Consider the following 12,153-nt stretch of genomic DNA (forward strand, 5'->3'; position numbering starts at 1 on the left):
ACTGAAAGTGTTCAAGCAAACACTAGATGACCATTTGTAGAAGTGATAGGGGGTTGATGTGTTTCAAAGTCCCTTAAAAAGCTAAGAATCTGTGATTCCAAGAATATCTGAGTCATTATTTTATAGTCACGTTAGTTGTGTATTATAATCTGCATCAAGCCCTCACTTCCCCAGGTCTGTGCTCAAATGTCACCGTATTAAAACAGAGATCTTTCCTACATGAAATATTACACTCACAATCTTCTTCCTTCCCATTTACCCTGATTTATTTCTCTCCATTGAGCTTCTGTCTGATATGTTCTGTATTTACTTGTTTATTTACATATTGTCTGTCTCCCCCAACAAGACTATAAACTCCATGAAGGAAGGGACTTTGCTGGTTTTCTTCAGTGCTCTAACTCCAAGTCTTAAATTAGAATCTGACACACAGTGTATGTTCAATAAGTTGTCGAATAAAAATAATACTAAAATATTACAGAAAAGTTACAAATGAGAGAAAGAATAAAACACAATTTCATTTTTTTGTACATAATCGCATATCTCTAAATTTGTATACTGGTCAACATAGCATATGTGCCTAATACAAAATTGTTGAAGAAATGAACCTGTACTATTATTTTAATGTATTTTTTCATCTTTTTTTTCAAAAAACACATAGGTTTTTACATAGTTGTAATCATCATTTTTTAACCTAAAATGTCATTATTCAGCCAAATAACTCATCTTATTCACCAGATTTGGATATAATAATTTGATGTCATTTCCAAAAATCAAACCCATTTTCACATTAAAAAGCTGTGTTGCCACTAAGGCTACACAAAAGTATATGCTAGAAGCCAAACAAAAAAACAATGAACTCATCATTTCTAATATCATCATCATCTCTCTCACTAGTATGATTGAAGAGTCATAGTTATTTTGGGAGGCAGACTACCACAATGAGTTAAGGTCATAAATAGTTAGCCAAAACATTCTTGCAAAAAAAAAAAAAGTTGGAGGACTTACACTTCCTGGTTTCAATACATACTACAAAGCTATAGTAATTATGCCTAGGTGGTATTGTCATAAGAAAATAGACTTACAGATCTATAGAACATAACTGACTGACCAGAAATAAACCCCTACATTTGTGGCCAATTAATTTTCCACAAAGACACCAGTGCAATTCAATAGGAGAAGGCATAGTCCTCAAAAAAAAAAAAAAAGAAGACAATTGGACATCTGTATACACAAAGATGAATTTAGACCATCACCTTACACATATGCAAATATTAAGTCAAAATGAGTAATAGACTTAAATATAAAAATCAAAAACTATAAAACTTAGAAGAAAACATAAGAGTAAGTCTCTCAGACCTTGTGTTAGGAAAAGATTCCCTAGTTATAATACCAAAAGCTCAAGCAATAGAAGAAGAAACTGAGAAACTAGACTTCATCAAAATTAAAAACATTCGCTTTTCGAAAGACACCAACAGACAATTCACAGAATGGGAGACAAAATCTGCAAATCATATCTCTGATAAAGTACAGAATATACAAAAAACTCTTATAACTCAGTAATAAGAAGATAACCCAATTTAAAACTGAGCATAAGATTTGAATGAATATTTTACCAAAGTAGATATAAGACAGCCAATAAACACATGAAATGCTGCTCAGTATCATTAGTTATTTGAGGAACGAAATTTAAAACTATAATGAAATACCATTTCACAGGCACTAAAATACCTATAATCAGAAAGAAGAGCAATGACAAATTAGAATGTGGAGAAACTGGGACTCTCATCATTGCTGGTGGGAAAGTAAATTGGTGTAGCCGTTTTGGAAAATAATTAGTTTCATGAAAAGTTAAACGTAAATTTACCGTATAACTCAGCAGCTCCACTACTGCATACCTGCCCAAGAGAAATGAAAACACATGGCTACACAGAGACTTTCACATTAAGTGTTCATAGCAACATTATTTATAACTACCCAAACCTGGAAACAACCCAAATATTCACTGACTGCTGAATGCATAAACAAAATAACATATATTATACTTGTGCTGATAAATGTATATTTCTATGCATATACATTTTAATAGATGTTTATATATCTCTATGCTGAAATGATATATTTATGAAGCCCTGTAAACTATGTATATATTTCATCACATTCATAAGAGTATGGGCACATATATAATTTCAAATTAGCATCTCTTCAGTTTTCAACCCAGATGCAAATCTAGTTGCAAATTCTAACTCCACCACTTCTTAGCTCTGTGGTCATGGGCTAGTTACTTAACCTCTCTGAATCTGTACTAGTAAAATATGTGTAATACTGTACACCTTCCAGGACTGTGGGATTAAATTAGACAAAATGTATAAAATGCTTAGCACTAGGCTGGCACGGGGTCAGTTCTTAATAACTCACACCCAGTATAATTATTTGTCTTTTTGGAGTTTTAGTTGCAAATCTAGTTGTTTACTAATATTCAGGGGTGAGGAGAAGGAAGCCATTTTGTGCAGAGGAGAGAGCGACTTCTCCCCTTCTAGCTGTTGGACTTTTTCACTTAATTTCTCAAGCCTCAGTTGCCAAAATCTGTAAAGGAGAAGTCATCTCACAGGACCTATGATTAGGAAAATTACATTCAAGTGCTTGGCAAACTGCAAAATGTAAGGTAAATAGGAAAGTGCTATATTATTATAGCCTTCTGTTCCCATCAATGCCACCCACAATATGTTTTTAGGAGAACCAGAATAACTACTCTAGAGGGATGTGCAGTCATTTCTCATCCTGGGAGATTATAAGGAAAGAATCTTTTCATGACCGTGGTGGTAGCGAGTCATTTTCAAAATAAATTTTACCCCCTTGTTGTTTGAATACAAAGCAAGAACTGGGCTACTCCCTATCTGAAGCACTCCTGTCCTCATGAGCTATCAGGCTCAGCTAAATACGTCCCTGGCCAGTATGTGAATAATCCCCACTGGTTCCGAGACCTCCATCCACCACCGATGTGACATTCTTTGTGTTCAAATGTCTAGCTGACGTCTGATGCTTAAAACAGCCTATGTCTTCATCCCTCTCTGCATTGTCACAGCCTGTACCACCACTCTTAAAAGGCTATCGCAGGCACTCCCAGCACCGGTTGCTAACCAGCCTACCCACTTGTTTCCCCTGCCTGCTGCTGGCTGCCTTGAATGCCTCGTGCTCCGAGCTCCTTGTGGGTCTGACAGAGCAGGGACCATGTCTACCTTCGGCTACAGGAGAGAACTTAGCAAATACGAATCCATCGATGAGGATGAACTCCTGGCTTCCCTGTCAGCCGAGGAGCTGAAGGAGCTAGAGAGGGAGCTAGAAGATATTGAACCAGATCACAGCCTTCCCGTGGGGATGAGGCAAAAGAGCCTGACCGAGAAAACGCCCACGGGGACATTCAGCAGAGAGGCACTGATGGCCTACTGGGAAAAGGAGTCCCAGAAACTCTTGGAGAAGGAGAGGCTGGGGGAGTGTGGAAAGGTAGGCTCTTGGATTTTTTTTTCTTTAGCTGCTCCCATGGCCCTACCCCGAACCCAGGAAGCTGTTTTTTCTAACTTTTCAGCCCTCCTCACTTTTCTTTTCTTATAACCCACTTGTAGCTGCTATTGAAAATCTTCTCAGGCTGAAATAGTCATCTAACTTTTATGGCCACCCAATGGATTATATGTAAAATTCTTAGTTGGGGTCCTATGATTGACAAGGATGGGATCTTCACAAAGAAAATAATTCACAAGCAAAGCATGGGTTTAAATATTTTGCCAAACGTAAGTCTAATTTGGGTTATAAGTTGGGGATGCGGCATAATAGAAATGTAGATGTATTTATATATGTGTATAGATATGTGTGTGTGTGTATATATAGTGGTTAACTAAATTTATTTTCTTCTATAAAGACAAAAGTGTGTACTCTGGTTGCTTGGACTGTGATGGTGACTACAGTAAAAATAATTCTTTTTTTCCAACAGCAGGAAGTGTGGGGTGGTGAGAAGTATATGGGGCTGAGAGTCAGGGGACCTTATTTCTACTCCCTGCTCTGTGCCTAACTTGTAAGATCTTAAACAGATAGTGGCTTCTGCAGGGTTCTCTTTCCCATCTGTTGATGGAGGACATTGGATCCAGTGTTTCCTTTGTGAATCAAACACCCTTTTGAGATTTGGATAACTTATGGACCTTCTTAAGAAAATGAACGTGTGCTTGTGTAAACATACACAAATTTTACATAGAATTTCAAAATGATGACACACAGCCTGAAACCCACCTAAGGACCCAAGTTAAGCATGCCTGCGTAGATGATCTCTAAGATTCTGTTCTATTTTATAATGGTGATTCTAAGGCCAGGAAATGTGCTTATATTAGAGGTCAGACCTATTAAGCTCTTGTCCTCTGACCTGTAAACAGTTACTTTGAATTTGCCAAATGAATCATTCACAGAAGGAAGTTCAAAAGATTAGGCTCTGGGAAAATATTATAGTCATGACAATAAGAATGTCCAAATAACAAAGTCCTGAATTTGTGGAAGAACACCGGTCAGGAGCGAGAGTTTAATACCTCTGTGCTCCACTGGCATCATCTCAAATCAAAATGGCCCAAAGCCAATGGTGAGACTTCCATGGTACTAATCTAGGCGCTGTTAGATGATCTTGATGATAGGGTGTGTTGGCCACATTTTTAGCAAGATATGTGTGAGCCTTGTCCATGTCAATCATCGCAGGAAGGGCCACTGGGATCAGGCCAGGAGCTGCCAAGGCCACGGTGGCCGCCTGCATTGAGGGGCTGAAGGAGTGAGGTGGTGGTGAGAAGGAAGGATACACATCATGGGCCAGGACTGGGGTTGGTCGGTTCCTCCACAACCATGATTTTCAGAGGTCTTTTTTTTTTTTTTCTCTCTTGTGGAAATGTGTGTCCAAAATCTGATCCAATATAAGTAGGACATTTTCCTAACAGTTCTTAAAGATTTTCCTTAATAAAAAGATTAAAATTGCCTCATAATATCCAGGACAGATAACCATTGGAGCAATAGCCCAGCAAAGGCATTTTAATGGCATAATGTCTTGAGATCAGTGGAAAACAAAGGGCAAAGCCTGTTGTCAGCTGTTGATGAAACCCACTGGCTCCTGCCAAAGGTTTTGTTGATCCCTGATCCCTGCCAATAGCTTATCAGCTCAATTAGAGAGGCTTTATGTTGATGAACTTTGATTCCTTTCTCAGCTAGTTAACTTTTCTCCCGCTACCCTTGCCCCTGCTGGCTAGTTGTCTCTGGAGTCACAAGGAGTGCTGAGCAGAAGCTTGCCAGTGGAGGGTGTCAATCCATTTCCACTCCAGGAAAAAGCTCAAAGCAGCTGACTGGTGGGTAGGAGGGGGAGGGGGACGGCGGCGTAAGTGAAGAGCAGCCCAGCACGGACCATGAGAAGGAGACGATGATCAGGCTCCTCCTGGCTCTGTAAATGCTTATGAAAATCATGTTCAGCCCCTAGGGAATGACAGCCTCTGCCCAGTTGGACTCACACAAACTTATCCTGCATTAAACAGCTCCAAGGGGCCTTGCCGACCCAAAGATGTAGCTCCCCTAGCTAGAGTGTCTGCCGGGCTTCAGGCATAGGTGCCCATGAGTACATTCATTTTATTTCACTGAATTTTTATCTTCTGGACATGAGAACTGAGACTAGGAGAGGTTAAGAAACTCATTTGAGATAAACAGCTTCCAGCTGAAATTCAAACCAAGTTCTGTTGGCACAAAGACTGTGATTCTCAGAATGTGGGTACATCAGCATCACCTGGGATCTTCTTAGAACTACTAATTCTAGGGCTCCCCCAGACCTGCTGAATGAGCAACTCTGGGAATGGGGCCCAGCAGTGTGTGGCCTCACAAGCCCTCTGGGTGGTTATGACACACACTGGTTTGAGAACCACTCAACTCTACTGCAGTTTCTTTGAGACTCCCCTCCACAGAGGTTTAGTGATTTGTCTAAGATCAACCCGCTCTTTAGGCGGAGAACCAGAACCAGAACGGAACCAAGCCTCCTTTTTCATGTAATGGTGCCAGGGAGGTAATGAGGAGAAATGGTTAGACACCCTTTTCTTTTTGCCTAATTTATGCCCTAAGGGTACCAACATCGCCCCCCAGCACCTCATGCCCGCCCCCCTCCACCTTCCCACCCCTATTCCTGCAAGGATCTGGGTTAACTACAGAGCAGTGGCAGATAGGTGATCTGGAACAGTGCAGTCAGTACAAATGCCAGAATAATTTTGAAAGTAAGCAATGATTGTTTTTATATCCTCCTTCCTCCCTCTCTAGACACCTTTCTCCCTTCTGCTGTTCTTCTCTTAGATGTCCCCCACCTAGGGTGACTAACCATCTCAGATTGTTTGGGACTATCTAGATTTTAGAACTAAAAACTCTTGCTTCCTGGGATACCTTTCAGTCCTGGGCAAACCAGGACAGTCGGTCACCTTCCCCCGACCCCAGCCCCATCAGTACTTTTCTTCTAGGCCTTGTCCCGACTCTCAGTGGCTGTTAAAACCAATGTCAATTTAGAGCCATTCCGTTAACAAATTTTATTGAGTCCCTACTATGTGCTGAGCACTGTGCAAGGTGAACAAAACAGATGTGATCCTTGTCCTCACCCCACAAACAGTCTTTTGAGAAAAATGACAAATCATTAAATAGGTACTTTACTGGAGGAAGTACAACACTGTGGGAACACATCACAAGGATAATTTGAAGAGGTGTCAAAGACATTTCTGGAGGAAATGTCATTTAGATGTTACAGGACAACTCATTGCTGGATAACAGTTTCGCATATGACCTCTCCAGTACATTTAAGGGGAAAACATCTCTTGCAGATAAAGCCTAAAGTTCTTTTAAAAACTAGAGGGTACAATTTAATGGTGGTATGACAGGCAGTATACCTTGAATTTTGTGACAGGTCCCTTTCTTCCAAATACTGAAACAGCTAAAAACATATACTTACAACACACACACACACACACACACACACACACACACACACTGTATCACTCTCCCTCCTCCTCCTGAATAAGTGAGTAAAAAATTAAGACTGGAGGAGGCAACCGAGGAGCGGCTGACCCCTTCCCCAGGCCATCACGTGGTGCCTGCCACTCCAAGCAAGTGGATAACTGGAGGCTATTCCGTGATAGCAACTGGGCAAGCAAACCTGGAGACCAGCACAGTGTTTTCCAAAGCTCATTCCATATGCCTCGGCCTGGGGTCAAAAACATTTCCAGTATGGAGGGAAGAATCAAGGTTTCGGGGATAGGAAAGCATCTCAGGACTTTAGAGAAAATAACGGACTAAAAAGATAGCATTAGAGAAAATCGGACTCTGTCAGCAAGTTCGAGATTTTTATTTTATCAGAAAAGGTAGCAGAAAAAGAAAGATGGGGTCACCTGAGCTTCTCAGTACAAAGAGTCTTGTAAACAGGAAAGACAAAGATGGAATGAAATTGTGTGTGCCTGAAAGTCTCTCAGAATTGATACCTGGTAACCAATTTAAGACCATCAGGCTGAGGCAGGGGCTTGCTTCAAGAGTTTCTACTGTTCTCTGCTGTTCCACATTATGGTTGGAATCTAGCTGGTGCCAAGGGCGATTATCTTTCCCATCTCGTGTCTCCTGCAGTCCTGTCTCATTTAACCCTGTGATAACGTGAGATTTCAAGCTGATTTGCTGAAAAGGGTGACCTGATTGAGTTTCTGCAGAGAGCTGGGTTTTGACCTGTTGCTGCCCTGAACAGCAGCCCTGTCCCCTCGGCTTCTTTCCCCAGAGAAAGGACAGAGACAGCCTCAGGTGCTGTGGGGTCTCTGAGACCCTGTGCCAGGCTCTACCCCAGAGGGACATGCCCCACCTCTGTCTACACCGAGACAGGACAGGGCAGAGTGCTCTGGGCTCCTGTCACATAGGCTATAGGAGGCAAATTGGGGGAAGAATTTTTGAACATTAAGAAAGGGAACCCATGAACCTGTTGTATATTTTCGTTGTCACTCGTAAGTTTGGGATGGAGAAATAAGGAAGGACTGAGGGGTGATTCCCTAAGGGATAGTTGAATTTGCTAAACTGTAATAGACTAGGAGTCAAGTAGTTCAGAAGAGGTAGTCAAGAGAATAAAAATTTTATCAAGGGCTTTCCAGAGCAGAAGTTCCGACATATCTGTTCAAACTGGTAAAATGATAGCAAACTTTTATTCCATAAACTGAATTCTGGATCTTTATTTTGCAGAAAACAAAAGAAACGTTTGTAGAAAGAGCTGTTGGGCTATGCAAGGAAATATTAACCTTGGTCACCCAAACTAGAGAGATCAGAAGGTGGAGATGAACTTTTTTGTCTTATATACTTCCGTATTACTTGCTGTGTGTTACTTTTTAAAAAATTTATTGAGATGTAATTGACATATCACATTGCATGAGTTTTAGATGGACCACACGATGATTTGATCCATGCAAAGCCATGTGTTACTTTCGTAAATTTAAAAAATGTGCTTAGAAATGACAAACTTAATGATGATACCATGCTCTTTAGGTTGCAGAAGAAGACAAAGAGGAGAGTGAGGAAGAGCTTATCTTTACTGAAAGTAACAGTGAGGTTTCTGAAGAGGTGTATACGGAAGAGGAGGCCGAGGACGAGGACGAGGACGAGGACGAGGCCGAGGAGGAAGAGGACAGCGAAGGGGAGGAAAGAACCATTGAAAACGAGAAGGGGATGAATGGATCCGTACATTACGGTGGTGTCAATTCTGACAGCTCGAGGCCAGAGACATTTAAAAGCCAAATTGAAAACATACATCTGACCAACGGCCACAGCGGAAGGAACACAGAGTCCCCGGCTGCCATCCACCCCTGTGGAAACCCTACGGTGATCGAGGATGCTCTGGAAAAGATGAAAAACAATGACCCTGACACCACGGAAGTCAATCTGAACAATATCGAGAACATCACGTCGCAGACCCTCACCCGCTTCGCGGAGGCCCTCAAGGCCAACACGGTGGTGAAGACCTTCAGTCTGGCCAACACGCGCGCCGACGACAGCGTGGCCACCGCCATTGCGGAAATGCTGCGAGTCAACCGCCACATCACCAGCGTCAACATCGAGTCCAACTTCGTCACGGGCAAGGGCATCCTGGCCATCATGAGGGCTCTGCAGCACAACAGCGTGCTCACCGAGCTGCGCTTCCACAACCAAAGGCACATCATGGGCAGCCAGGTGGAGATGGAGATCGTCAAGCTGCTGAAGGAGAACACCACGCTGCTGAGGCTGGGATACCATTTCGAGCTCCCAGGACCAAGAATGAGCATGACTAGCCTCTTGACCAGAAACATGGATAAACAGCGGCAGAAGCGGATACAGGAGCAAAAGCAGCAGGAGGGGTACGATGGGGGAGCCAACCTTAGGACCAAAGTCTGGCGAAGAGGGACGCCCGGCTCTTCACCTCACGCATCCCCCAGGCACTCACCCCGCTCATCCCCCAAACTCCCCAGTAAAGTCCAAAGCGTGAGGAGCCGTCCTCCGTCGCCGGTGGCCCCGCCCCCTCCTCCTCCGCCGCCGCCGCCGCCGCCGTCCCCGCCCCCTCTTCCTCCGCAAAAGCTGCCACCGCCCCCTCCTCCGCCGCCGCCGCCCCCTCCGCCCCCAGAGAAGCTCATCACGCGGAACATCGCAGAAGTCATCAAACAGCAGGAGAGTGCCCAGCGGGCCTTACAAAATGGACAGAAAAAGAAAAAAGGGAAAAAGGCTAAGAAACAGCCCAACAGTAGCCTAAAGGAAATTAGAAATTCCCTGAGGTCAGTGCAGGAGAAGAAAATGGAAGACACTTCCCGACCTTCTACCCCACAGAGATCAGCACATGAGAATCTCATGGAAGCTATTCGGGGCAGCAGCATGAGACAGCTAAGGCGCGTAAGTAACCCGAGGGCAGACCCTGGGGCGCAGACCTAGTAAAGGAGCCGGCCTCCACCGCACAAGGGTCCCAAAGTCGCCTCTCAAATACTTAATCAATATTTTAAATGTTTTAGTATGCCAGAGCAGGCTACCAAATTTGGAGCATCAGAAGCAGGTCACCAGATAGCACATTTCCATTTGAGAGATGTGCCTGGTCCACCTTCTTGGCATCTCAGTCTTTTAAGGGCCAGGCTCATCTTAAGATACTTCAATCTAAAAAAGTCCCGATTTCCTTAATAAGAAAATCAAGGGCGTTCTCATCTACATTCCAGAACAGATTCATCACTTGTCAAAAATTTTACCACAGAGTTGCAAGTGATTTAAAACCTACTTTATCATATAAAATTTGAGTACCACCCAGCAATAATCTATATCTGAGTTCTTCCTGGAGAATACTGCTAAAGACATACTCTACAGATATTTTTTTCACTTTATCATTTGTACTGTTTTGATTGAAAGAAAATCCCCTATCTTTGTAGGTGGAAGTTCCAGAAGCTCTGCGATAAAACCCCGATCTTTAGAAGACGATGCAGATTTATTCAGTGGTATTAGATAAAATGCATTGTGAGATGTTTCTAAAATACCTTCTTCAATCTGAAATGTTCTCTGACTTTAAAAGTAGCCTCACCCATTAATTCCAAAGAGAATTTGAAGAAACTATCAGCATGTTTCTTCTGTAAATATGAAAATAAACTTCTTTTTTATGTCATGAGATTTGTATTGGCAAGAAGCAGTTTATTTAAACATGCTCTGGCTGTGTTGGTAATTCTGAGCTGTCATGAGTTAATGAAATGGGCTGTTATTTTTGTAATCCCAATAAATTTGGATTGAAGTTTTTCGGGCTTTTTTTAAACAAACTATTTTTTTTGTAAATTGATATTCACATCTGTCAGGTGTGTATGTAACCTTGCTAAATATTAAAAATATTACATTCTCAGCCCCCCCAAAAGGTTTGGGTCCTTAGCATTTGCCTGTGTTTTCTCATGTCTAAGAAAATCTGATCAGAGCTCTCTCTAAAGGTCTGGAATCAAGAACCTTCTTAAAAGTCTTTTTGGTAGTGAGATAAAAGCTTGGGAAAAGACCCCAAAGTGACCATTATTATCTTAGATGCATGGATGTTGGACCCAGGATGGCAGCTGACACTCCCATATTTCCATAAGGCTGATAGGTACCCAGAAGTCATTCAATCATTTATAATTAAAACCAACTATTTCTGGAAGAAAAAAACAAACAAACAGTTGAAAGTTAGAAATCTCTTGGTAGAGAGGGAGTAAGTGCTAAGGAAATGTCTGGAAGATAGGCACCCCCCCCACACCCCACTCTGAATTCAGAGCTATCTTGAGGCTGATGCTAAAGATGCACTGTTCAAGTCTCCTTTAAACTCTCCCTGGATGAGCTTTAGTTTAATGGGTCTCAGCCTTTTGGTGCTCTGAATACATAGTGGTGATGTCAGAGTCCACAACACACATCCAGGACAAGGGTACATGTATTTGCAATCACCCCACCTCCCTCTCACTCAAGAAAGATCTGAATTCAGATAAGAGAAAGACTATCAGAGATTCCCTGCATTCCACCCTAGGGCTCCTCTCCGATTTATGAAAGCTAGAAATCTCCTCTAAAGTCCTTTGTATTATCTATGATTAGCAATGTTTCCTTTGTGTCCTACAGAGTATGACAGTGGTCCTGGCGAGCTCCCTGGGCCACCCGTTTAATAACTGTTTCCTGACTTCGTGTAGGGAGTGACTGACATTTTCAGAACTAAGTTGTGTACTTTTCACAGCAACATTAAAAGGTGCTCTCCCTTGGGGCTTCCCTGGTGGCGCAGTGGTTGAGAGTCCGCCTGCCGATGCAGGGGACACGGGTTCGTGCCCCGGTCCGGGAAGATCCCACATGCCGCGGAGCGGCTGGGCCCGTGAGCCATGGCCGCTGAGCCTGCGCGTCCGGAGCCTGTGCTCCGCAACGGGAGAGGCCACAACAGTGAGAGGCCTGCATACCGCAAAAAAAAAAAAAAAAAGGGTCCTTTGATAAAACCATGTATGAATCCCAGAAAAAGAGGGTGTGCAGAACCGGGAGGGAGAGGCGAGTTCCTGGGCTGCCGGGAGCCGCTAGGGCTGTGGAAACCTGCCAGGCCCTCTCACCAGAAATGAGTGATTGGGAGACAAACATTCTCTCCTTCACATTTTTTTT

General features: G+C 42.9%; 1 protein-coding gene across 1 annotated transcript; it reads left to right on the forward strand.

Annotated features, from left to right (window-relative positions):
* Positions 1 to 3,228: 3,228 nt before the first annotated feature.
* LMOD2 (leiomodin 2) lies at positions 3,229 to 10,734 on the forward strand (the record flags this gene model as incomplete). Its single annotated transcript, XM_082631852.1, has 3 exons — positions 3,229 to 3,501; positions 8,554 to 9,924; positions 10,446 to 10,734. 3 exons carry the CDS (start codon positions 3,229 to 3,231, stop codon positions 10,470 to 10,472), a joined length of 1,671 nt encoding a protein of 556 aa, XP_082487978.1. The 3' UTR covers positions 10,473 to 10,734.
* Between the last annotated feature and the right edge of the window lie 1,419 nt (positions 10,735 to 12,153).

This window comes from Mesoplodon mirus (genome assembly GCF_964341445.2).
Source record: "Mesoplodon mirus genome assembly, chromosome: 9".
Classification (NCBI taxonomy): Eukaryota; Metazoa; Chordata; class Mammalia; order Artiodactyla; family Ziphiidae; genus Mesoplodon; species Mesoplodon mirus.